Here is a 25,657-nt window from a genome sequence, read left to right as displayed (position 1 = left end):
GTGGAAAGAGCCAAGATGTCCATTGACAGATGAATGGATAAAGAAGATGTGGTATATATATACAATGGAATATTATGCAGCCATCAAAAGGAATGAGATCTTGCCATTTGCAATGACGTGGATAGAACTGGAGGGTGTTATGCTGAGTGAAATAAGTCAATCAGAGAAAGACATGTATCATATGACCTCACTGATATGAGGAATTCTTAATCTCAGGAAACAAACTGAGGGTTGCTAGAGTGGTGGGGGGTGGGAGGGAGGGGGTGGCTGGGTGATAGACAGTGGGGAGGGTATGTGCTATGGTGAGTGCTGTGAATTGTGCAATACTGTTGAATCACAGATCTGTACCTCTGAAACAAATAATGCAATATATGTTAAGAAAAAAAAAGAAGATAGCAGGAGGGGGAGAATGAAGGGGGGGAAATCGGAGGAGGAGATGAACCATGAGAAACGATGGACTCTGAAAAACAAACTGAGGGTTCTAGAGGGGAGGGGGGTGGGGGGATGGGTTAGCCTGGTGATGGGTATTAAAGAGGGCACGTTCTGCGTGGAGCACTGGGTGTTATGCACAAACAATGAATCATGGAACACTACATTAAAAACTAATGATGTAATGTATGGTGATTAACATAACAATAAAAAATGAAAAAAAGAAAAGAAAAAAAAACCCTCAACAAATAGGGATAGAAGGAACATACCTCAACATCATAAAGGCCATATATGAAAGACCCACAGCAAATATCATCCTCAATGGGAAAAAAAACTGAGAGCTTTTCACCTACAAGTAGGAAAAAGACAAGGATGCCCACTCTTACCATTACTATTTAACATAGTACTGGAAGTCTTAGCCTCAGCGATCAGACAACAAAAAGAAATAAAAGGCATCCAAATAGGCAAGGAAGAAGTCAAATTTTCACTCTTTGTAGACGACACAATACTCTGTAGAAAACCCAAAAGACTCCACCAAAAAATTGCTAGAATACATGAATTCAGCAAAGTTGCAGGATACAAAATCAATGTGCAGAAATCTGTTTCATTTCTATACACCAATAATGAAGCAGCAGAAAAAGAAATCAAGGAATCAATCCCATTTGCAATGGCACCAAAAACAATAAGATACATAGGAATAAACCCAACCAAAGAGTTAAGAGATCTGTACACTGAAAACTAATGAACACTTATGACAGAAATTGAAGAGGACACAAAGAAATAGAAAAACATTTCATGCTCATAGGGTAGAAGAACAAACATTGTTAAAATGTCTATACTACCCAAAGCAATCTACACATTTAATGCAATCCCTATGAAAATACCACCAGCATTTTTCACAGAGCTAGAACAAAACATCCTAAAATTTGTATGGAACCATGAAAGTCCTGGAATAGCCAAAACAATTCTGAAAAAGAAAAACAAAACTGGCGGCATCACAATTCCGGACTTCAAGCTCTATTACAAAGCTGTAATCATCAAGACAGTATGGTACTAGCACAAAAACAGACACATAGATCAATGCAACAGAACAGAACAGACGACCCAGAAATGGACCCACAACTATATGGTCAACTAATCTTTGACAAAGCAGGAAAGATTATCCAGTGGAAAAAAGACAGTGTCTTCTGGTGTTGGGAAAACTGGACAGCAACATGCAGAACAAAACTGAACCATTTTCTTACACTGTACACTAAAATAAACTCAAAATGGTTGAAAGACCTAAATGTGAGACAGGAAACCATTAAAATCCTAGAGGAGAACAAAGGCATCATCCTCTTTGACTTTGGCTGTAGCAACTTCTTACTAGACACATCACCGGAAGCAAGGGAAACAAAAGCAAAAATGAACTATTGGGACTTCATCAAGATAAAAGGCTTTGCACAGTGAAGGATTAGTTTTGTAAATTAATTTCTTTGTTCTAAGAAAAAGCACATTGAAGTATTTAGGGACAAAGGGGTATGATATCGGCAACTAGTTCTCAAATGGTTCAGGAAAAAATTAAATTCATACATCTGCATACTTGCCATTTCAGTACAGCCCATCATATATTATAATGCATTTATCTCATTGTGATCATATTGCTGATCATACTAAACTAATGGCCAACTAAGATCTCACCTAGCCAGCAGGTTGCTCCTAACTGGAATTTCAGGCTGATATGTGCTCAGGGTTTTGAAAACAAAAGCATGCTTCCCAGATATGCCTGGGCCACACCTCCTGTTCAGGCAGGGATTGGTATTTTGTTACCAGAAATGGGTTTGGCCAAATATTGTGGTATAATACCCTATATGCATTTAGCTAAGTAAAATTCAGAATTTTCCAAAACCATACCAGAGAGATTGACCATAAAATGAAGGGTTAGAACTAATTTCTAGTGCTCAGAAGGATGAAACCCAACTTTGCACTAAACTCACTGGTCAGTAGAGTGCTGAAGTTACCTTAAGAATCTTTTTAGATGACAATAATCAAGAAAAGGATCTTAAAATAGTAACTGACCTCCAAGCCCAGGTCGTAGTCGGTTATCATAGCCATCCAGAAGACGGTCTAAAATTCTGGTGAATATGGTGATGTTGTCAGTGCTGTCATCAGGAATATCTGGGGCATGCTTAGGAGAGAGTCTGAGACAGTGGAAGAAAAAGAGATAAAAAATAATATTCTTCATAGGAAACAATTACATGTGTAATTACTTTAAGAAGATTTCAATCAATAGGGTGGGCCAAATAAATAGCCCTGTATCTTAACCAAATCAGCACTTCCTATTCATCACAATGATTATCTGTGTAAAAGGCAGGTGGTGGTCACTATACTTGAGGCCTTACTCCAGCTTTGTCAAGAGGTTAACCAAATGTGCTCCAGCTCCAGCCCAGTAGTGAAGAAACACAAGCAGAAATTAACAGAATGTGCCTGTGAACAGTACCCGTCATAAAGTTATTCACCAAGGGGCACCTGGGTGGCACAGTCGGTTAAGTGTCCAACTCTTGGTTTCAGCTCAGGTCGCAATCTCAGGGTCATGAGATTGAGTCCCGGGTTGGACTCCATGCTCAGCATGGAGTCTCCTTAGGACTCTCTCTCCTTTGCCCCCCCCCCACAAAATAAATAAATACATCTTTATAAAGAAGCTATTCACCAAATTTTGCTGCATGAATGAACAGTCCACAAAATTTAAAAAAGAAAATTGTGTTACAAAGAACTTATCCCTCTTCTAGCCTAGAGAAGCATAGGCTCACAGAACAACAGAGCCAGATTGTTGAAGTGCATTTAGTCTACCTACCTCCCACCTATGGAGATAGGGCAACAAAACAATAGTACTCCATTAAATGTAAAGCTACCAGGACTCTTAGGAGATTCTCTAATTTTTCTCATTTTATACATGGGGAAATAAGCTCGAAGAGGACACCATCAAATTTGCCCCCCATCATATTGCTAGTGAGAGGCTAAAATAGGACTGGAATCCAAGTTTTCTAATTTTCTATTGACCCTCAGCTACCTCCTGATTATCCAGTTTGGATGCCTTCTGTAAGTCTTTCCAAGCACTAGGCACTTTAATAACCACCTACTCAGGTCCAGGCTGACTGATATTTTCACTTTGTGAGGAGGGGCTTGTTGTGGTTTCACAGGACTAAAAATGAAACTCTCTGCGTAATTTAGGAGAAAAGAGGGTATAGTGAAACAGATGGCTGTTGCCAAGGATCAAGAAACATAGTGTAGAATCAATTAATAAACTAGGAGTCAGGAATCCTGGGTTCTACTGCCAGCTCTATTCATGATTTGAAGTAGACCATTAAGCAAGTTACACTATTGCATCTCTATTCTTACCTTGGACCCAGAAGGTTTCCATTAATAGATATAACTGTTCCTAGCAACCAGTTAGTCAAGTCTATAAAAAACATAAAATAACAGTTGAGAAGGAGTCCTAAGAGTCAATATGTCTTCCCACAAATATTTATTCTTAGTGGCTACAAAGGTTCCTTTTATGAGAAAAGTCTACATAATAAAAACATCAAAAGTGAACAGTTCTCACTCTAAACTGCCACTCCAGCAGATAACCTTGGAAAAGTCATTTTAGCTCTCAATTTCCTTAATTCGTAAGCCTAATTCAATTCACTTAATCATTCAATACATCTTTATTGAACATCAACTATGTGCCTCTGTTTAGGTATTGTGATAGAGCATAAAAAAGGTAAAACAAGGTGAGTAATCTTTCCTTGCTTACAGGGTTGCTGAGACAATCAAATGATAACATAGATATACATGGAAGGAAAAAGGGAACTTGGCTTAAAGAGTCTAGACACATACATTTGAATTTATTAGTGTGACCTTAGGCAAGTCATATAACACCTCTAGTAATAGCTTTCTCATCTTTAAAATTAAAATAATTATTTTAATTTTAAAATAAAATTTGGCTATCACAGATGGGTTGTATTAATATTAATAATATATTAAAATTGCCAGGCTTAATGTTTAATATCTGGAAGTATTCACAGTTTGTTTTTTTTTTTCCTTTTCTGAAATAGTACTGTATGCATTTGACTGCATTATTCAAATGCAAATAGTAACAAAAAAATATTGGCACCCCCATCAGCCAAAAGACAAAGAAAACTTTGGCCAGAGAGGCGCTAGAACCCAGTGAAGAATAGAGTTGATTGGCTGGGTTAGTGGACAGAGCACTAGAAGTGATACAGATACCTCACTGGGGAAGGGGAAGAAAGGAGGGAACTACACTGCAGAGCTAACAAACTGACATTAACATGTTGAAGAGATAAATACAGACACCCTTCAGGTGAAGCTCACACTTAGCTCAATCCGCCAATATTCTGAATCCACCTTACATAGGCTGTGGAGAGAGAGGCTCAACTGATTTTGTTCACACCACTTACTCATTATCCCTTAACTTTCACTGTGGGGACCCTTAGCCCTGGTTAGCCTGATTCAATTTCTGGGATATAGATCTATAAATTCCTTGATTATTGAAAGCAGATAGAAAGGAGAATCCTCACAGAGTTATAGATTAGCTATAAAGGGCTTCAGAGATTGTATTCACTCCAGGTGGATTGATAGATGGGAATTCTAAACCCCCTGAACATAATTTTTTAACTGCCCTGAATGTTAATGGGAAGCTAAAATTTGGAACTAGAATTATTGAATATGAGATATACTATATACTATGCCACCTCTTTTACTGAAATACTAACTTCCATGACTGCATTTCCATTCCTTGCTGATGTGATTATGCTAGCAGCATTCTACACTAATAACTTATAAACTTTTAAGTAAAAAAAGTCAATGCTATTAAATATCACTCCAAAACAACTTTCAATAGGTTTCTCTGTGATTTTGCACTTGGCTACTAATCATTTTTTCTCCTGATGTGCACTAAATTATTGTATGGAGAGCTAGAAGGTTTACTCTAGAACCCAAGTCAGAATTCTCTCTTCTTCAGTAATTCAACTGCAACAAGATGAAAATTCTGTAGTTTGTTCCAATCCAAAGTAGTTTAGGGGAACAACAAAGACTCATGGTATGTCAGGATTGTGGAGAGCCTTAGAGATCATACAATTATTTTTTCCCACTTTACAGATGAAGCACCTAAGACACTGGTAAAAGAAAGAAATTGTTCAAAGTCACATGCTTATTAAGTTGATAAAACTGATGCAGCCATGCCTATTTTGCCTCATATCTGTTATTACCAATTAGGTTTAATATTAATAATCTACCATTTAAACATGAAAATAATGTTACTAATATGCTATGTATAGGTAAGGCAGGCTTAGTCATTTTTTAGATCTAAAGATGGAATAGTACTAAGTCCATAGAAAATGAACAGAGTTTTAGTCCTGGCTCTGCCATTAACTGATTGTGTGACCTATTTCCTTACATGTAAAATGGGGATAATAATATCCTATCTTAGAACGTTTTTGGAAGAAATAAGTAAATAAGATAACAAATAAAAATTTGCTTCATAAATGGTAAAGCTCCATATACACTGAGGTTGCTTCTCTGCTATCCCCACCAACTTCTAAAATGTAATGAGACACCTTTGCAAGACAGGCACTTTTTATTTAGTTATTTTTCTGAAGTTTTGTCTTGTTCTTTCAGTTGGAGCATATTCCTCTGTCTCCTCATTTTGCTTGACTTTCTGTGTTTGTGTCTATAAATTAGGTGGAATAGCTACTTCTCCTAAATTTGAAGGAATGTCCTTGGGTAGGGATGTCCCCTTTATAGACTGCATGGGCCTGATGGCTTTGGCTGGCTGGCTGGTGCTCTAGGAAGTGTAGGCTGTGGATCCCAGGGCACTCTGAGCTAGGGCCACCCTGGTAGGGTATCCGGAACTGAAGTGGGCATGAACCAGAGGGGAGTCCTGTGGCTCTCCATACAGATGGCACCCTGGCAAGACAGCTGAAGTAGGAGTAAGCTGGGGGGAGGGTTTCTCAGGGCATTGCATACAAAGGGCACCCTGGCAAGATGGTTGGAGCTGAAGTGGGCATGGGCCTAAGTGAAATAAGTCAGAAAGACAAATATCATATGATTTCATTTATATATGAAATCTAATGAAAAACAAGTGAACAAACAAAAAAACAGAAACAGAACCATAAATACAGAGAACAAACTTGTGGTTGCGGGGGGGAAAGGGGTGTGGGGATGGAAAAAATAGGTGAAGGGGGTTAAGAGGTACATACTTGCAGTTGTAAAATGAATAAGTCATGGGGATAAAAAGTACAGCATAGGGAATATAATCAGTAACATTGTAATAATATTACATGGTGACAAATGGTAACTATACTTATCCTGGTGAGCACAGTTTAATGTATAGAACTGTCAAATCACTATGTTGTACACCTGAAACTAATATAACATTGTATGCCAACTATATTTCAAATTAAAAATGTATAATTAAATCTTAGTCTTTTAAAAAAATAATTTCTGTTCAAGGAAATATACCTCAAATGTATTAATATAAAAAAAGAAATACAGGCACTTCTATGCTATGGGGCAATATTAAAATCATTAAACATCCTGGAATTAAACCCAGCATAGTGGTAGTAACAACATTATTTCAACTACACTGAGGTCCTAGGTATATTTATGTTGGGGGGGGAACAGGAGAGGCACAGATGGAGCTGCTGATACAGTTCATACAACAACCCAAAGAGAAGAGAAATTTACTTCATTAAAAGGATGTCATTGTCCCTAATACTGTATATCTTCTGGGAAAGAACAGATTTTTAAAAATAAAACAAATTTAAGGAGATAAGATGGTGGAGGAGTAGGGAATCCTAAGTTCATCTGGTCCCTTGAATTCAGCTAGTTATCAAATCATTCTGAACACCTGAAAATCAATTGGAGATCTGAGAAAACAAAAGCTGCAATTCTACAAATAGAAAAGCGACCACTTTTTGGAAGGTAGGAGGTGCAGAGACTTGAATCCGGAGTGCTATGTCAGAGGATATGGCGGAGGGGAAGGAGCCAGTTTAAGGAGGCTACTGCAAAGTATTATAAACAACATAGTACAAAATTGGAACTTTTAGAAGTCAGCTACAGTGGAGGACATCCATAGCTTAAAGGTGCTCAGGTGGTGAAGTGGAGTGGAATCCCACATATAACAGTGTGGTCTCAGGATGCCCGGGGTCACAAGAAGAATTGAGGTGTCTGAGTGCAGCAGAGCTCCCAGAAGTGGGGAAGCCAGCTGAAAAGAGTGAGTCTAGGTTTTCTAGACTGTGTCTCCAGACAGGGGCCCAGCAAAAGGCAGAAACATAGTGGGGCTCCCCCCCTCCCCTGGAAGGAACAGCTTGGGTCCATGCCAGAGGAGTCTGGAATATTTTGAGACATGAAACTCAGTTGCGTGGCTGAATAAAAATGCTCAGTCACAGGATGGGTGAACACAGTTCAGACAGAAACCAAGGAGACAAGAGTGATTGACTGCTTTTCTGTGAGGACTCACTGAAGAGTGTGGGGGCACATAGTTTCAACTCCTGGGCTAGACATCAGGGCACTGCCATTTTCATTCTGCCCATCCAGGCTGAAAACCTTTAAGGAGCAAAACAGCGCCACATAGTGGTATCCAGAGCTGCTTACACTGAGTCCGGCCTCCTGGCTAGAGAGGCACATTTCCAGAAGAGGAAGGGCACCTGAGAATCAGCACAACAGGCCCCTCCCCCAGAAGACCAGCAGGAACAACTGGCTAGCCGCATGTTTACTGATCACAGAGAACTGCAAAGCTTCAGCTCTTCAAAACATATAGCATTGTGGCACTTTTTTTTTATTCTTTAGTCTTTCATTTGTATTTTTTTCCAGCTATTTTTTATTTTTTTAATTTTTTATTTTTTATATATAGTATTTATAAATATATATATAGTATATGTAAAACTATATATGTATAAATATATATGTATATATATACATACATTTATACTATACATGTATAGTATTTATACATATATATAGTATTTTTGGTTTACTTTCTTGTATTTTATTTTATTTTTTATGTATATAAGTATTTCTTTCATATTTTGGGATCTAGTTTAACAAGCAGACCGAAATACACTCAGAATCTAGTTTTATCTTCTGTTCTGTTTTGTTTCTTGTTTAATTTTTTCTTATTTTCTATTGTTTTTGTTTTCTTCTTTTTTTTCTGTTGTTGTTGTTATTGCTGTTTTTTCTCTCTCTTTTCTATTCTTTTCTGGACAAAATGATGAGATGGAGAAATTTGCCCCAAAAGAAAGAACAGGAGGTAGTACTAACTGCCAGGGATTTAATCAATACAGATATAAGTAAGATGTCTGAACTAGAATTTAAAACAATGATTATAAAGACACTAGCTGGGCTTGAAAAGAACATAGAGGACACTAGAGAATCCCTTACTATAGAAATAAAAGAACTAAAATATAATCAGGCCAAAATTAAAAATGCTATTACGAGGATGCAGCCCCAAATGGAGGCTCAGAAAGCAAGGATAAATGAAGCAAATGAGAGTCAGTGATATAGAAGATAAAATGATGGAAAATAAGGAAGCTGAAAAGAAGAGAGTAAGGCAAATACTGGATCACAAAGGGAGACTTCAAGAATTCAAATCTGAAAAGTGAAATAATATCTGGAAAATATAGATTCCAAAAGATGAAGAGAGGGAGAAGGGGGCAGAAGTTTTATTTGAACAAATTATAGCTGAGAACTTGCCTAATCTGGGGAAGGAAACAGGCATTCAAGTCCAGGAGGCACAGAGAACCCCCCTCAAAATCAACAAAAAAGGTCAACACCTCAACATACTGAAGCTTGCAAATTACAGATAGAGAGAAAATACTGAAAGCAGTTTAGGACAAGAGGTCCTTAACCTACAGGGGTAGAAACAAGGCTGGCAGCAGACCAGTCCACAGGGACCTGACTGCCAGAAAGGACAAGCATGATATATTCAATATGCTAAATGGGGAAAATGTGTGGCCAAGAATACTTTATCCAGAAAGGCTGTCATTCAGAACAGGACAGATGAAGAGTTTCCAGAACAAAGAAAAACTAAAGGAATTTGTGCACACTACACCACCCTGCAAGAAATGTTAAAGGGGACTCTTTGAGGAAAGAGAGAGCTCAAAAGTAACAAAGACCAGAAAGGAACAGAGATAATGTACAAGAAAATAATTTTACAGGCAATACAATGGCACTACCTTCATATCTTTCAATAATTACTCTGAGTGTAAATGGACTAAATGCTCCAATCAAAAGACATAGGGTTTCAGAATAGACTTTTTAAAAAAAACAAGATTGATCAATGTGCTGCTTACAAGAGACTCATTTTAGACCCAAAGACACCTACAAATTGAAAGTGAGGGGGTAGAGAACTATTTATTATGCTAATGGACATTAAAAGAAAGCTGGAATAGCAATCCTTATATCAGACAAACTAGATTTTAAATTAAAGACTATAATAAGAGATGAAGAAGGACACTATATCATAACAAAAAGAGTCTATCAAACAAGAAGATCTAAAAATGCAAATATTTATTCCCCTAATGTGGGAGGAGCCAAATATATAAATCAATTAATAACAAAATTAAAGAAACACATTGATAATAATACAGTAATAGTAGGGGATGTTACAACCCCATTCACAGCAATAGACAGATCATCTAAGCAGAAGATCAACAATGAAACAAGGGCTTTGAATGACACATTGGATCAGATTAACGTAACAGATATATTTAGAACATTTCATTCTAAAGCAACAGAATACACATTCTTTTCAAGTGCACATGGAACATTCTCCAGATTAGATCACATACTAGGTCACAAATCAGGTCTCAACTGGTACAAAATGATTGAGATAGTCCATACATGTTTTCAGACAACAATACTTTAAAACTTGAAGTCAACTACAAGAAAAAATTTGGAAGGACCACAAATACATGGAGGATAAAGAGCATCCTATTAAAGAATGAATGGGTCAATCAGGAAATTAAAGATGAATTAAAGAACTACATGGAAGCAAAAGAAAATGAAAACATGACAGTTCAGAACCCTTGGAATGCATCAAAGGCAGTACTAAGAGGCAAGTATATAGTGATACAGGCCTCCCTCAAGAAATAAAAAAGGTCTCAAATACACAACCTAAACTTACACCTAAAGAGTCTGGAAAAAGAACTGCAAATAAAGCCTAAATCCAGCAGGAGGAGAGAAATAATAAAGTATAGAGCAGAAAACAAGGATATAGAAATCAAAAAATCAGTAGAACAGATCAAAAAACCTAGGAGCTGCTTCTTTGAAAGAATTAATAGGATTGATAAATCCCTAGACAGATGATTCAAAAAGAAAAGAAAAAAAATAAAATCATGAATGAAAAAGGAGAGATCACAACCAACACCAAAGAAATACAATTATAAGAGAATGAGGAATTATATGTCAACAAATTAGGCAATCTGGAAGAAATAGATGCATTCCAAAAAAACATATAAACTACCAAAACTGAAACAGGATGAAATAGAAAAGCTGAACAGACCCATAACAAGCAAAGAAATTGAATTAGTAATCAAAAATCTCCCAACAGACTCCAGAGTCAGATGGCTTCCCAGAAGAATTCTACCAAACATTTAAAGAAGAATTAACACCTATCCTTCTCAAATTGTTCCAAAAAATAAAAATGGAAGGAAAACTTCCAAACTCACTCTATGAGGCCAGCATTACCTTGATCCCAAAACCAGACATATACTTCAATAAAATGGAGAATTACAGTCCAGTATCCCTGATGACCATGAATGCAAAAGTTCTCACCAAGACACTAGCTAACCAGTTCCAACAGTACATTAAAAGGATTATTCACCACAACCAAATGGGATTTATTCCTGAGCTGAAGGGGTGGTTCAATATCCACAAATCAATGTGATACACTACATTAATAAAAGGAAGAAGAACCATATGATCCTCTCAATAGAGGAGAAAAAGCATTTGACAAAATACAACATCCTTTCTTGATAAAACCCCTCCAGCATGTATAGATAGAGGGACCATATCTCAACATCATAAAGGTCATATAAGAAAGACCCACAGCAAATATGATCCTCAATGGGGAGAAACTGAAAGCTTTTCCCCTAAGATCAGGAACATGATAGGGATGTCCATTCTTACCACTGTTGTTCAATATATCACTGGAAGTCCTAGCCTCAGCAATCAGACCACAAAAAGAAATAGAAGTCATCTAAATTGGCAAAGAAGAAGTGAAACTTTCACTCTTTGCAGACGACATGATACTCTATGTAGAAAACCCAAAAGATTCCACCAAAAAATTGCTAATACTGATATAGGAATTCAGCAAAATCACAGGATATAAAATTAATGTACAGAAGTAACTTGGTTTTCTATACACTAACAATGAAACAGAAGAATGAGAAATCAAGGAATCAATCCGATTTACAATGGTACCAAAAACCATAAGATGCCTAGGAATAAACGTAACCGAAGAGGTAAAGAATCTGTACTCTGAATACTATAGAACACTTATGAAAGAAATTGAGGAAGACACAAAGAAATGGAAAAACATTCCAAACTCATGGATTGCAACAACAAATATTGTTAAAATGTATATGCTACACAAAGCAACCTACACATTCAATGCAATCCTTATCAAAATACCATCATCATTTTTCACAGAGATGGAACAATCCTAAAATTGGTATGGAACCAGAAAAGACCCTGAATAGCTAAAGGAGTGTTGAAAAGGAAAATCAAAGCTGGAGGCATCACAATTCTGGACTTCAAGCTGTATTACAAAGATGTAATCATCAAGACAGTATGGTAGTGGCACATGCAGACAAATAGATCAATGGAAGCGAATAGAGAACCCAGAAATGTGCCCTCAATTCTATGGCCAACTAATCTTTGACAAAGTAGGAAAGAATATCCAATGGAAAAGACAGTCTCTTCAACAAATGGTGTTGGGAAAATTGCACAGCCATATGCAGTAGAATGAAACTGGACCACATTTCTCAAAATGGATCAAAGACCTAAATGTGAGATAGAAATGCATCAAAATCCTAGAGGAGAACACAGAAAGCAACCTCTTTGACTTTGGCTGTAGCAATTTCTTACTAGACAAATCACAGGAGGCAAGGGAACAAAAGCATAAATGAACTATTGGGACTTCATGAGGATAAAAAGCTTTTACACATCAAAGGAAATAGTCAACAAAACTAAAAGGCAACCTACAGAATGGGAGAAGATATTCACAAATGACATATCAAACTCAACACCAAGAAAACAAAAAATCCAGTCAAGAAAGGAGAAGACATGAATAGACACTTTTCCAAAGAAGACATCCAAATGGCCAACAGACACGTGAAAAAATGCTCAACATTACTCAGCATCAGGGAAATACAAATCAAAAGCATGAGATACCATCTCACACCAGTCAGAATGGCTAAAATAAACAACTTAGGAAACACGAGATATTGGTGAGGATACAGAGAAAGGGGAACCCTCTTACACTGTTGGTGGGAATTCAAACTGGAGCAACCACTCTGGAAAACAGTATGGAAGTTCCTCAAGAAGTTAAAAATAGAATTACCATATGACCCAGCAATTGCCCTACTAGGTATTTATCCAAAGGATACAAACATAGTGATTTGAAAGGGCACATGCACCCCAACGTTTATAGCAGCAATGTCCACAATAACAAAACTATGGAAAGAGCCAGATGTCCATCAAAAGATGAATGGATAAAAAAGAAGTGGTGTAGGGATTCGGAAGGAAAGATGGCAGAGGAGTAGGGGACCCTATTTCAACTGGTCCCCGGAATTGAGCTGGATATCTACCAGACCACTCTGAGCACCCATGAAACCAGCCTGAGATGTAAGATCTGGATCTCTACAAAAAGAATATCGCAGATGGTTGGTTTCGAGGTAGGAAGCGGGGAGCTGTGATTCTGCAGGCAGATATCAGAGGATAAATGGCAGCGGGAGGGTGCCTGGCCGTGAGGATCCTACACCGCTGGTTAGAGACAGCCTTGTGCGCTGGGGATGGGGCACAGACTTGCAGACCGGGAGGGGTGGGGAAAGGACTTTAGGGCAGCCCCCGGGGCGGAAACCCGGAACGGCAGGGTCACATGTGCGAACTGGGAGCGGCTGGTGGTTTCAGAAGCACAAAGGGCAGAGACACGTCCCAACCTAGAGGCAGGACTGGGGGCGCTGCAGAGGAGCACACAACCCAGGCCGCTGCAGTTTATAGCAGCACGGACAGAAACAGAGGAAGAACAGACTGGGGTCTCTCTGTTCTGAGGCAGAGGGTTGGAAACGGTCTCTTCTGCTCTGACTGAAGGAAGAGACATGGAAAGCCACCAGAGAAAGCTGCCAGAGAACAAAAGCCCCCAAAACTGATTCCCACTGAACCCATTCCCCGCCAGAGGGGGGCAGGGCAACTCCGCCCAAACAGGGTTGCCTGAGTAACAGCACGGCAGGCCCCTCCCCCAGAAGACAGGATGGGAAAACAAGAAGCCAGCAACCCCAAGGTCCCAAGAAAACAGGTGAATCTTGCTTGGGTTCTGGTCAATAATTTGGACTCTACACAATCCCTCAACCACCCATCAACAGAATGACTAGGAGGAGGAACCCACAAAATAGAAAAGACTCAGAGATTATGATTTATGCAGCAGATTTACAAATGGATGCAGATATAACCAAGATGTCGGAGATGGAATTCAGGCTAGCAATTGTGAAGACAATGGCTAGAAGGGAGAAATCAATTAATGGCAACATAGAATCTCTAAGGGCAGAACTGAAAACTGAATTGGCAGAACTTAAAAATGCTATCAGTGAGATCCAGTTCAATCTAGATAATTTAACAGCTACTGTAAGTGAGGCAGAAGAACGAATAAGCGACCTGGAAGACAATATAATAGATAAAAAGGGAAAAGAGGAGGCCAGGGAAAAACAACTCAGAATCCATGAAAATAAAATCAGAGAAATAAGTGACACCATGAAGCATTCCAATGTCAGAATAATTGGAATCCTGGAGGGAGTGCAGAGAAAAAGAGGACTAGAAGATGTATTTGAGCAAATTGTAGTTGAGAACTTCCCTAAACTGGGGAATGAAACAAACATTCACATCCTAGAGGCAGAAAGGACCCCTACCAAGATCAAGGAAAACACGCCAACACGCTGGCATGGAATAGTAAAACTTGCAAACCTTAGAACCAAGGAAACCATCTTAAGGGCAGTTAGGGGGAAGAGATTCCTTACATACAGAGGGAGGAACATCAGATTAACGTCAGACCTATCCCCAGAGACCTGGCAAGCCAGAAAGGCCTGGCAAGACGTATTCAGGGTGCTAAATGAGAAGAACATGCAGCCAAGAATACTTTATCCGGCAAGGCTGTCATTTAGAATGGATGGAGAGATACAGAGCTTCCATGATCAGCAGAAACTGAAAGAATATGTGACCACTAAGCCTACCCTGCAAGAAATATTAAGGGGGTTTCTACAAAAGGAGAAAGACCCCAAGAGTGATATACAACAGAAATTTACAGGGACAATCTATAAAAACAACGTCTTCATGGGCAACATGATGACAATTAATTCATATCTTTCAATAATCACTCTCAATGTGAATGGCCTAAATGCTCCCATAAAACGGCACAGGGTTGCAGATTGGATAAAAAGACAGGACCCATCCATATGCTGCCTACAAGAGACTCATTTTGAACCGAAAGATACATCCAGACTGAAAGTGAAGGGATGGAGATCCATCTTCCATGCCAGCGGACCTCAAAAGAAAGCTGGGGTAGCAATTCTTATATCAGACAAATTAGATTTTAAAACAAAGTCTGTAGTTAGAGACACAGAAGGACACTTTATCATTCTTAAAAGGGTCTATCCAACAAGAAGATCTAGTAATTGTAAATATCTATGTCCCCAACATGGGAGCAGCCATTTACAAAAGCCAACTGCTAAACAAAATAAAGAGTCATATTGAAAACAATACATTAATTGGAGGAGACCTCAAGACTCCACTCTCAGCAATGGACAGATCATCTAAGCCGAAAATCAACAAAGAAACAAGAGCTTTGAATGATACACTGGACCAGATGGACCTCATAGATATGTACAGAACATTCCACCCTAAAACAACAGAATACTCATTCTTCTCAAGTGCACATGGAACTTTTTCCAGAATAGACCACATACTGGGTCACAAATCAGGTCTCAACCGATACCAAAAGATTGAGATTATTCCCTGCATATGCTCAGACCACAGTGCTTTAAAACTGGAACTCAATCACAAGAAAAAATTTGGAAGAAATTCAAACACTTGGAATCTAAAGACCACTCTGCTCAAGAATGTTTGGGTCAACAAGGAAATCAAAGAAGAACTTAAACAATTCATGGAAATCAATGAGAACAAAAACACATCGGTCCAAAACCTATGGGATACTGCAAAGGCGGTCCTAAGGGGGAAATACATAGCCATCCAAGCCTCACTCAAAAAAATAGAAAAATCCCGAATAAAACAACTAATTTTACACCTTAAAGAACTAGAGAAAAAGCAACAAACGATGCCTAAGCCATGCATTAGAGGAGAAATAATTAAAATTAGAGCAGAAATGAATGAATTAGAAACCAGAAACGGTAGATCAGATCAACAAAACTAGAAGTTGGTTCTTTGAAGGAATTAATAAGATCGATAAACCACTGGCCAGACTTATCCAAAAGAAAAGACAAAGGACCTAAATTAATAAAAATATGAATGAAAGGGGAGAGATCATGACTAACACCAAGGAAATAGAAAAAATTATTAGAAATTATTATCAACAACTATATGCCAATAAACTGAGCAATCTGGATGAAATGGAGGCCTTCCTGGAAACCTATAAGCTGCCAAGACTGAAACAGGAAGAAACTGACAACCTGAATAGGCCAATAACCAGTAATGAGATTGAAGCAGTGAAGTCAAGAGTCCAGGGCCTGATGGATTCCCTGGGGAATTCTACCAAACATTCAAAGAAGAAATAATACCTATTCTCTTGCGCTCTTTCAAAAAATAGAAACAGAAAGAAAACTTCCAAACTCATTCTATTAGGCCAGCATTACCTTAATGCCCAAACCAGGCAAAGACCCCATCAAAAAGGAGAATTTCAGACTGATATCCCTGATGAATATGGATTCCAAAATCCTCAACAAAATCCTAGCTAATAGGATCCAACAATACATTAAAAGGATCATCCACCACGACCAAGTGGGATTTATCCCCGGATGCAAGGGTGGTTCAACATTCGCAAGTCAATCAATAAGATAGAAGACATTAATAAGAGGAAGGAGAAGAACCATATGGTCCTCTCAATTGATGCAGAAAAAGCATTTGACAAATACAACATCCTTTCCTGATTAAAACTCTTCAGAGTATAGGGATAGAGGGAACATTCCTCAAGTTCATAAAATCCACCTATGAAAAACCCACAGTGAATATCATCCTCAATGGGGAAAAGCTGAGAGCCTTTCCCTTATGATCAGGAACACATCACGGATGCCCACTTTTGCCACTATTGTTCAACATAGTACTAGAAGTCCTAGCAACAGCAATCAGACAACAAAAAAAAAATAAAAGTATTCAAATTGGCAAAGAAGAAGTCAAACTCTCTCTTTTCACAGATGACATGATACTTTATGTGGAAAACACGAAAGACTCCACCCCCAAATTACTAGAACTCATACAGCAATTCAGTAATGTGGCAGGATACAAAATCAATGCACAGAAATCAGTTGCTTTCTTATACACTAACAATGCAACTGTAGAAAGAGAAATTAGAGAATCGATTCCATTTACAATAGCACCAAAAACCATAAGATACCTTGGAATAAACCTAACCAAAGAAGTTAAGGATCCATACTCTAGGAACTACAGAACACTCATGAAAGAAATTGAAGAAGACACAAAAAGATGGAAAAATATTCCATGCTCATGGATCGGAAAAATAAACATTGTTAAAATGCCTATGGTACCCAGAGCATTCTATACCTTCAATGCCATCCCGATCAAAATTCCAATGACATTTTTCAAAGTGCTGGAACAAACAATCCTAAAATTTGTATGGAATCAGAAAAGAGCCCAAATCGCCAAGGAAATGTTGAAAAAGAAAAACAAAGCTGGGGCATCACGTTGCCCAATTTCAAGCTATATTACAAAGCTGTGATCACCAAGACAACATGGTACTGGCACAACAACAGACGTATAGACCAATGGAACAGAATAGAGAACCCAGATATGGACCCTCAACTCTATGGTCAAATAATCTTTGACAAAGCAGGAAAAAACATGCAATAGAAAAAAGTCTCTTCAATAAATGGTGCTGGGAAAATTGGACAGCTACATGCAGAACAATGAAACTCGACCATTTTCTAACACCATACACAAAGATAAACTCAAAATGGATGAAAGAACTCAATGTGAGAAAGGAATCCTTCAAAATCCTAGAGGAGAACATAGGCAGTAACCTCTTTGACATCGCCCACAGCAACTTCTTTCAAGATACATCTACAAAGGCTAGTGAAACAAAAGCAAAAATGAGCTTTTGGGACCTCATCAAGATAAGAAGCTTCTGCACAGCAAGGAAACAGTCAACAAAACAAAGAGGCAACCCACAGAATGGGAGAAGGTATTTGCAAATGTCACTACAGATAAAGGGCTGGTATCCAAGATCTATAAAGAACTTCTCAATCTCAACACACAAAAAACAAATATTCAAGTCAAAAAATGGGCAGAAGATATGAAAAGACACTTCTCTGAAGAAGACATACAAATGGCTAACAGACACATGAGAAAATGTTCATCATCATTAGCCATCAGGGAAACTCAAATCAAAAGCACATTGAGATACCACCTTACACCAGTTAGAGTGACAAAAATGGACAGGGAAAGAAACAACAAATGTTGGAGAAGTTGTGGAGAAAGGGGAACCCTCTTACACTGTTGGTGGGAATGCAAGTTGGTACAGCCACTTTAGAAAACAGTGTGGAGTTTCCTCAAAAATTTAAAAATAGAGGTACCCTATGACCCAGCAATTGCACTACCGGGTATTTACCCCAAAGACACAGATGTAGTGAATAGAAGGGCCATATGCACCCCAATGTTCATAGCAGCAATGTCCAGAATAGTCAAACTGTGGAAAGAGCTGAGATGCCCTTCAACAGATGAATGGGTAAAGAAGATGTGGTCCATATGTACAATGGAATATTACTCAGCCATCAGAAAGGATGAATACCCACCCTTTACATCAACAGGGATGGGACTGGAGGAGATTATGCTAAGTGAAATAAGACAAGCAGAGAAAGTCAATTATCATATGGTTTCACTTATTTGTGGAACATAAGGAATAGCATGGAGGACATTAGAAGGAAGGGAAAAATGAGGGGGGCGGGAATTGGAGGGAGAGATGAACCATGAGAGACTATGAACTCTGAGAAACAAACAGGGTTTTAGAGGGGAGGCGTGAGAGGGGGATTTGTTAGCCCAGTGATGGGTATTAAGGAGGGCATGTACTACATGGAGCACTGGGTGTTATATGAAAACAATGGATCATGGATCACCACATCAGAAACTAATGATGTACTGTATGGTGACTAACATAACCAATAAAATTAAAAAAAAAAAGTGGTGTATACAGACACACACAGTGGAATATTACTCAGCCATCAAAAAGAATGAAATCTTGCCATTTGCAAGGATGTGGATAGAACTAGAGGGTATTATGCTAAGCAAAATAAATCAGTCAGAGAAAGCAAATACCATGTTTTCACTCATATGTGGAATTTAAGCAACAAAACAGATGAACATAGGGGAAAGGAAAGAAAAGTAAAATAAGATGAAAACAGAGAGGTTGGCAAATCATAAGAGCCTCTTAACTATAGGAAACAAACTGAGCGTTGCTGGAGGGGAGGTGGGTAGAGTGATGGGGTAATTGGGTGATGGACATTAAGGAGGGTACTTGAAGTAAAGAGCACTGGGTGTTGCATGCAACTGATGAATCACTAAATTCTACCTCTGAAACTAATAATACAGTATATGTTAACTAAACTAAATTTAAATATAAACAAATAAAACAAATTCAAAATTACTGCACAGAAGGTGACATCAGCAAGACAGAGGGCTAGGATGTCCCAAAACTCATCTCCCCCCAACAAAACCGGAAGAAAACTAACAAGAACTATAAACTCTAAATTAGAGAAAACAACTCAGGGAAAACTCTAGACAACAAAGAGCCAGCAAATATCCAAGGAGCTCAAAAATCGAGAATGGCTACATAGAAAACTAAAGGAAGCATATTACCTGTGTCATCCAGTCCCCTAGCCAGGAGCTGTCCCACATCTAGAAGAATGCCCTCAGAGGAAGTTCACCACACAGGGAGGAGAGCAGGAGAACCATAGGAAGCCTCACCATTGTGGATATTTGCAGCTTTTGCTATGGATGTCTCCCACAGTCTTCACTGATATTGATTCCAGCTGATGGAGTAGTATCGAGTGCACCACTCTGCGTCTACTCCCTAGGCTAGAGTTGTTGTCAAAGTGAGACTTACCCTCAGGGGCCCCAATCACTGCTATGCCCTACTCTCAGAGAACTGGTATCACAATACTTCATCATCTATGAAAGTGGAGCTGCCACTGCTCTTAGCCCACCCCCAGCCCCAGGTCAGGGCTTTGTCCCACCATTACCAGGGCAGCCTCCACTGCCCTGAGTCTGCCCCCTGGGTCACAAGTTTTGCTTTGACAGTCATTATTAGGGCCCTGCTGTTGTCTTCCTGATCCCCTCTCACCAGGTTCCACATCTTGGCTCTGGGTTGTCATTACAAAGTATGCTACCGCTGCCCTGGCCAACCCCCATCTCAGGTCAAGACTCTAAACTGTCATTGCTGAAACAGGCTCTCACTTCTCTGAACCTTACTCCCTGGGCTCTTGGTCATACCTCTGACCCATTATTGCCATGGGTGCTACTACTGACATGAGTCCCATTCTCCCCACCCCATGGCAGGTTGTGGCTCTGATCAGTTGCTGGGGCCATGCTGCTTCTATACTGAGCTCCACCTGCAAGTCCTAAATCAAGACTCTGAACTCTCAGTACAAGGGTGCTACTGCTGACCTGAGCCCTACCCCTAAGTTTTCAGGTTGGGGGTCTGACCCATTATAGCTAGAACCAGGCTACCATTGTCTTGAGCTTCATTCCTCAGATCCTAGGTCACAGGGCTCCCAACTGGCATTGCCAAGGCTGTGCTGCCACTGTTGTACCCATCTCCCTGAATCCTTACATATGGCTTTAACAGACCACCACAAGTTGTGCGGCTGCTATCCTGTGGCTGCCTATGGAGGCCACAATTGAAACTTTGACCTGCCATCTCCCTGTTGTGCTAGTACAGCACCCTGACCCCTGGACCCATGAGACATAGGTACTGGTTCCATGAGATATCTACACAGGCCCACACCCTAGACACTAGTGCCATAGCTGCAGCAATTGTGCATATGCCCCAGGACCCAAGTGCTATGGTAGTTTCACATGACATGATTTGACAAACATTGGTTCCAATAGTGTTCTGAGGGCTCTGAGTGTCAGGACACCCAACCAGGCACTGGGAAGGATCATCTTGGCTAGAACCTCCTCCCAGAGGCATAAAAGGAGAGGGGGGAGAATAGGAAGACACCAGCAGCCTCACCCTCTGAAGATATAAATAGCCCTACCTGCTACTACTACCTGCAGGGCCCCTGTAGGCTTAGCCACAGAAGACCCCTATAATCTGGCCAATGGCAACCTCAGCCAATGGAATAGCATAGAGAATGTACCACTGTGCCTTCTCAGGAACCAAAGATGCTGGATCCCACCCAGCTGGCACCCTTACAGCCACCTCTAGGTGAAAGTCTTTTATTAATGAAGCCATTTTGAAAAGACTGGAAGAGGTAACAGCAACCTCAAATCCACAGACATCAATGCAAACCCATCAAAAACGTGAAAAAGCAAGGAAATATGACACCACCAAAGGAACAAAATAATACTTCAGCAATGAGCCCAAAGAAATGGAGATCTGTGAGTTACCTGAAAAAGAATTCAAAATAATGATTTTAAGGAAGCTCGGTGGATTTGGAACACAGACAAATCAATGAACTCAGGAAAATAATACATGAACAAAACAAGAAATTCAACAAAGATCTAGAAATCATCAAAAGAACCAAACAGAAATTCTGGAGATGAAGAATATAATGAAGTAAAAAATGCAATAGATACCTTCAACAGTAAGATTAATCAGGCAGAAGAAAGAATCTTTGAGCTCGAGAACAGGTCTCATCATATTATCCAGTCAGAAGAGAATAAAGAAATTAGAATGAAAAAGAATGAAAAAAACTACACAAACTGTGGGACATAATCAAAAGTAATAATATTTGCATTATGGGAGGAGAGGAGGGAAAGGGACAGAAATTTATTTAAGGAAAAATGGCTGAAAACTTCTCAAATCTGGGGAGAGTTATGGCCATCCAAGTACAGGAAGCTCAAAGATCCTCAAAGAGAATTCAGCTTAAAGAGATCTTCACTGAAACACATTATAATCAAGCTCTCAAAAATCAGTGCAAAGTGAGAATCTCGAAAGCAGCAAAAGAAAAAAGAATCATCACATACAAGTGAACCAAAAATACTTTCCCCAGCAAAGCTGTCATTTGGAAATGAAGGAGAGATGAAAAATGTCCCATATAAAAGTTGAAGGAATTCATAACCACTATACCTAAATTACAAAAAATGCTAAAGGAAGTTCTTCAAGATGAAAAAAAAGTGCTAATAAGTAATATGAAAACATACAAAGGTATAAAATTCACTGGTAAAGTTACATATATAAATTCAAAATACTCATAATACATTGGTGGGGGTATAAATCACTTTGAAATCTAGCATATAGGTTAAGAGATCAAAGTTTTCAAAATAGCTAGAGCTACAATAGTATGTTAATGGATACAAAATATAAAAAGATTAAAATTGGAACATCAACATAAACTGTGGGGGGCAAGTAAATACATAAAAGTTGATTATGTCACTGAAGTTAAGCTGTTATCTGTTTAAAGTAGATAATTATAATATGTATTTTGGAAAGCCTCCTGGTAACCAGAGAGCAAAAACCTATAATAGATACAAAAATGATAAAGAGAAAAGAATCAAAGCAAACCACTGCAAAAAATTATCAACTCACAAAGAAAGATAGCAGGATGGGAAGAACGAAACTAAGGAACAACAAAAGAATCGGAAAGTAATTCACAAAATGATTATAGTAAGTCCTTATTTATCAATAATTACTTTAAATATAAATGGTTTAAATTGGACACAAAGAGACTGAATGGATAAAAAATGGATTATCTATATGCTGTATTGAAGAGACTCACCTAAGCATTAAGAAAACTCACAGGCTGAAAGTGAAGGGATGCAAAAAGATATTTCAAGGAAATGGAAACCAAAAGAGAGCAGGAGTAGCTATACTTAGATAAGGCAAAATACATCTTAAATCGAAAATTGTAATAATAGAAAAAGTCCTTATATAACGACAAAAATGTCAATTAGCCAGGAGTATATACCAATTATAAGCACCTATTCACTCAATACTGTAGCACCTAAATATATTAAACAATTATTAACAGATTTGAAGGGAGAAAAAGAAAAGCAATAATAGTAGGGGACTACAATACTCCACTTTCAGCAATGGATACATCATTCAGAAAGAAAATCAATAAAGGAATAATGGATTTGGATGACACTTTAGAACAAATGTACCTAAAATACATACAGAATATTCCATCTAGCAGCAGCAGAATATACATTCTTGTCAAGCTCACATGGAATATTCTCCAAGATAGATCACATGATAGGTCAGAAAATGTCTCCAAATTTAAGAATATTGAAATTATACCAACTATCTTTTCCAACCACAACAGCATGAAACTAGAAATCAATAACAGGAAGAAAGCTGAAAAATTCAGGTGGAGATTAAACAACATGTTTCTGAACAACCAATGAGTCAAAGAAGAAATCAAAAGGGAAATAAAAAATAAATATTGAACCAAACAAAAATGGAAGCATTACATATCAAAATATATGAGATGCTTCAAAAGCAGTTCTAAGAGGAAAATTTATAGTGATAAATGCCTAGATTAGGAAACAAGAAATATCTCAAATACACAACCTCACTTTATACTTCAAGGAATTAGAAATAGAAGAACAAACTGTCCAACGTTAGCAGAAGAAAGGAAATAGCAAAGATCAGAGCAAAACAAACTAGAGACCAGAAAAACAATAGAAAAGATCAATGAAACTAAGAGCTCATTCTTTGAAAAGATAGATAAAATTGACAAACTTTTAACCAGATTAACTAAGAAAACAAGAGAGAGGATTCAAATAAATAAAATCAGAAATGAAAGATGAGAGGCAAGGAGTTAAAAATGGTGGAGGAATAGGGGAACCAGAACCCTAAGCTTGTCTTGTACCTCAAACACAGCTAGATAGTTATTAAATCATTCTGAACACCTGAGAAATCAATCTGAGGTCTGAGAGAACAAAACTACAAATCTACAAATAGAAAAGTGACCACATTTTGGAAGGTAGGATGTACGGACAGCTGACTTGGGGGAGATATAGCTGTGAGTATGGCAACAGGGAGGGAGCCTGCATACAGAGGCTACTGCAAAGTATTATAAGCAGTGGAGCACAAAATCCAAACTTTTAGAAGTCCAATACTGGGGGATGTGCCTAGCTTAAAGGTGCTCAGATAGCAAAGTGAGGCAGAATCCCAGTAGTGACAGCATGGTTTGAGGATCCCCTGGGTCACAAGAAAAATGGGTGGTGCCAACCTGCTGCAATGTTACCAGGCAGAGGAGCGGGGAAGCCAGCTGAGAGCAGAGGGTCTTGGTGCTGGCTTTCTCCACTGTTTTGCTATAAACCATGAACCACTGCACAGTCATGCTACTGCTTTCCTGGGACTGGCTGTAAACAGCAAAAGCATGGCAGACCCTTGCCCAGAGGGACATCATGGATCCACACCATGGGAGTCCCTAAAATTTGTAGTTTTGAAACTCAGTCCTGTACCTGAGATTAAAAAAAAAAAAAAAAAAAAAGCTCAGACACAGGGAGGGTGAATGCAGGGTTCAGACAGAAACCAAGGACACAAAGAGAGGTGATTGATTGCACTTCTATGAGGGCTCACTGAAGAATGGGGGTTTTGAACTTTCAGCTCTGGGACTAGAGAGCTGGGCGCCACCATACTCATCCTACCCAATAGCACTGAATGACTTCAGCGAACAAAAGAGTGCTACATAGTGGAGGCCCAACCCACTTACAGCAAGCCCTGCCCCACTGTGCCCTGGAGAAACATTTCCACTGAAAGAAGCCAGATTGAGAATCAGCCCAGCAGGCCCTTCCACCAGAAGACAAGCACAAACAATTTGCTCCCACCAAGTCTACTGATCACAGAGTGCTGCAAAGATTGAGCTCTAGGGGAAATAGGATCTAGCTTCCTTTTATTTTTAATTATTTATTATTATTATTTGTTCATTTATTTTCTGATTTTTTCAATTCCCTTTAAAATTGATTAATTTAATTTTTATTTATGTATATATTATGTATTTTTTTAATTTTTGTTTTATTTTTTTATTTTTTTATTTGGGGATCTAGATTCTTTTAACAAGCAGACCAAAACACACCCAGGATCTGGGGGGGAGTGGCTTCTTGGGCTTTTTCTTTGTTTTTTGTTTCTTTGTTTGTTTTTTCTTTCTTCCTTTCTTTTCTGGACAAAATGACAAGACAGAAAAATTCACCCCAAAAGAAAAAACAGGAAGTAGAACTCACCACCAGGGATTTAATCAATATAGATATAAGTAGTATGCCAGAACTATAATTTAAAATAACAATTATAAAGATACTATCTGGACTTGAAAAAAGCATAGAAGACACTAGGGAATCCCTTACTGCAGAGATAAAAGAACTAAAATCTAATAAGGCCAAAATTAAAAATGCAAACCCAAAGGAATGCCATGACAACAAGAATGGACAAACTAGAGTAATGAATCAGTGATATAGAAGGTAAAATTGTGGAAAATAATGAAGCTGAAGAGGGAAAGAAAGGTATTGGATCAAGAAAAAAAAGAGGATTCAAATAAACAAAATGACAAATGAGAGAGAAGAAATA

At 38.5% G+C, this 25,657-nt stretch overlaps 1 protein-coding gene across 4 annotated transcripts in view; it reads right to left on the bottom strand.

Moving 5' to 3' along the window:
- The window catches only part of GABRA3 (gamma-aminobutyric acid type A receptor subunit alpha3), a 390,132-nt gene that overhangs the window by 224,284 nt on the left and 140,191 nt on the right, over positions 1-25,657 (bottom strand). For all 4 annotated transcript variants that reach the window (XM_027607297.1, XM_027607296.1, XM_027607295.1 and 1 more), the window contains one exon: positions 2,488-2,609. In XM_027607297.1, the coding sequence (XP_027463098.1) occupies positions 2,488-2,609 (122 nt within the window). The remainder of the gene's footprint in view (positions 1-2,487; positions 2,610-25,657) is intronic.

The sequence above is a fragment of the Zalophus californianus genome, chromosome X, assembly GCF_009762305.2.
Source record: "Zalophus californianus isolate mZalCal1 chromosome X, mZalCal1.pri.v2, whole genome shotgun sequence".
NCBI lineage: Eukaryota > Metazoa > Chordata > Mammalia > Carnivora > Otariidae > Zalophus > Zalophus californianus.
This window is presented reverse-complemented; position numbering and strand designations above follow the sequence as displayed.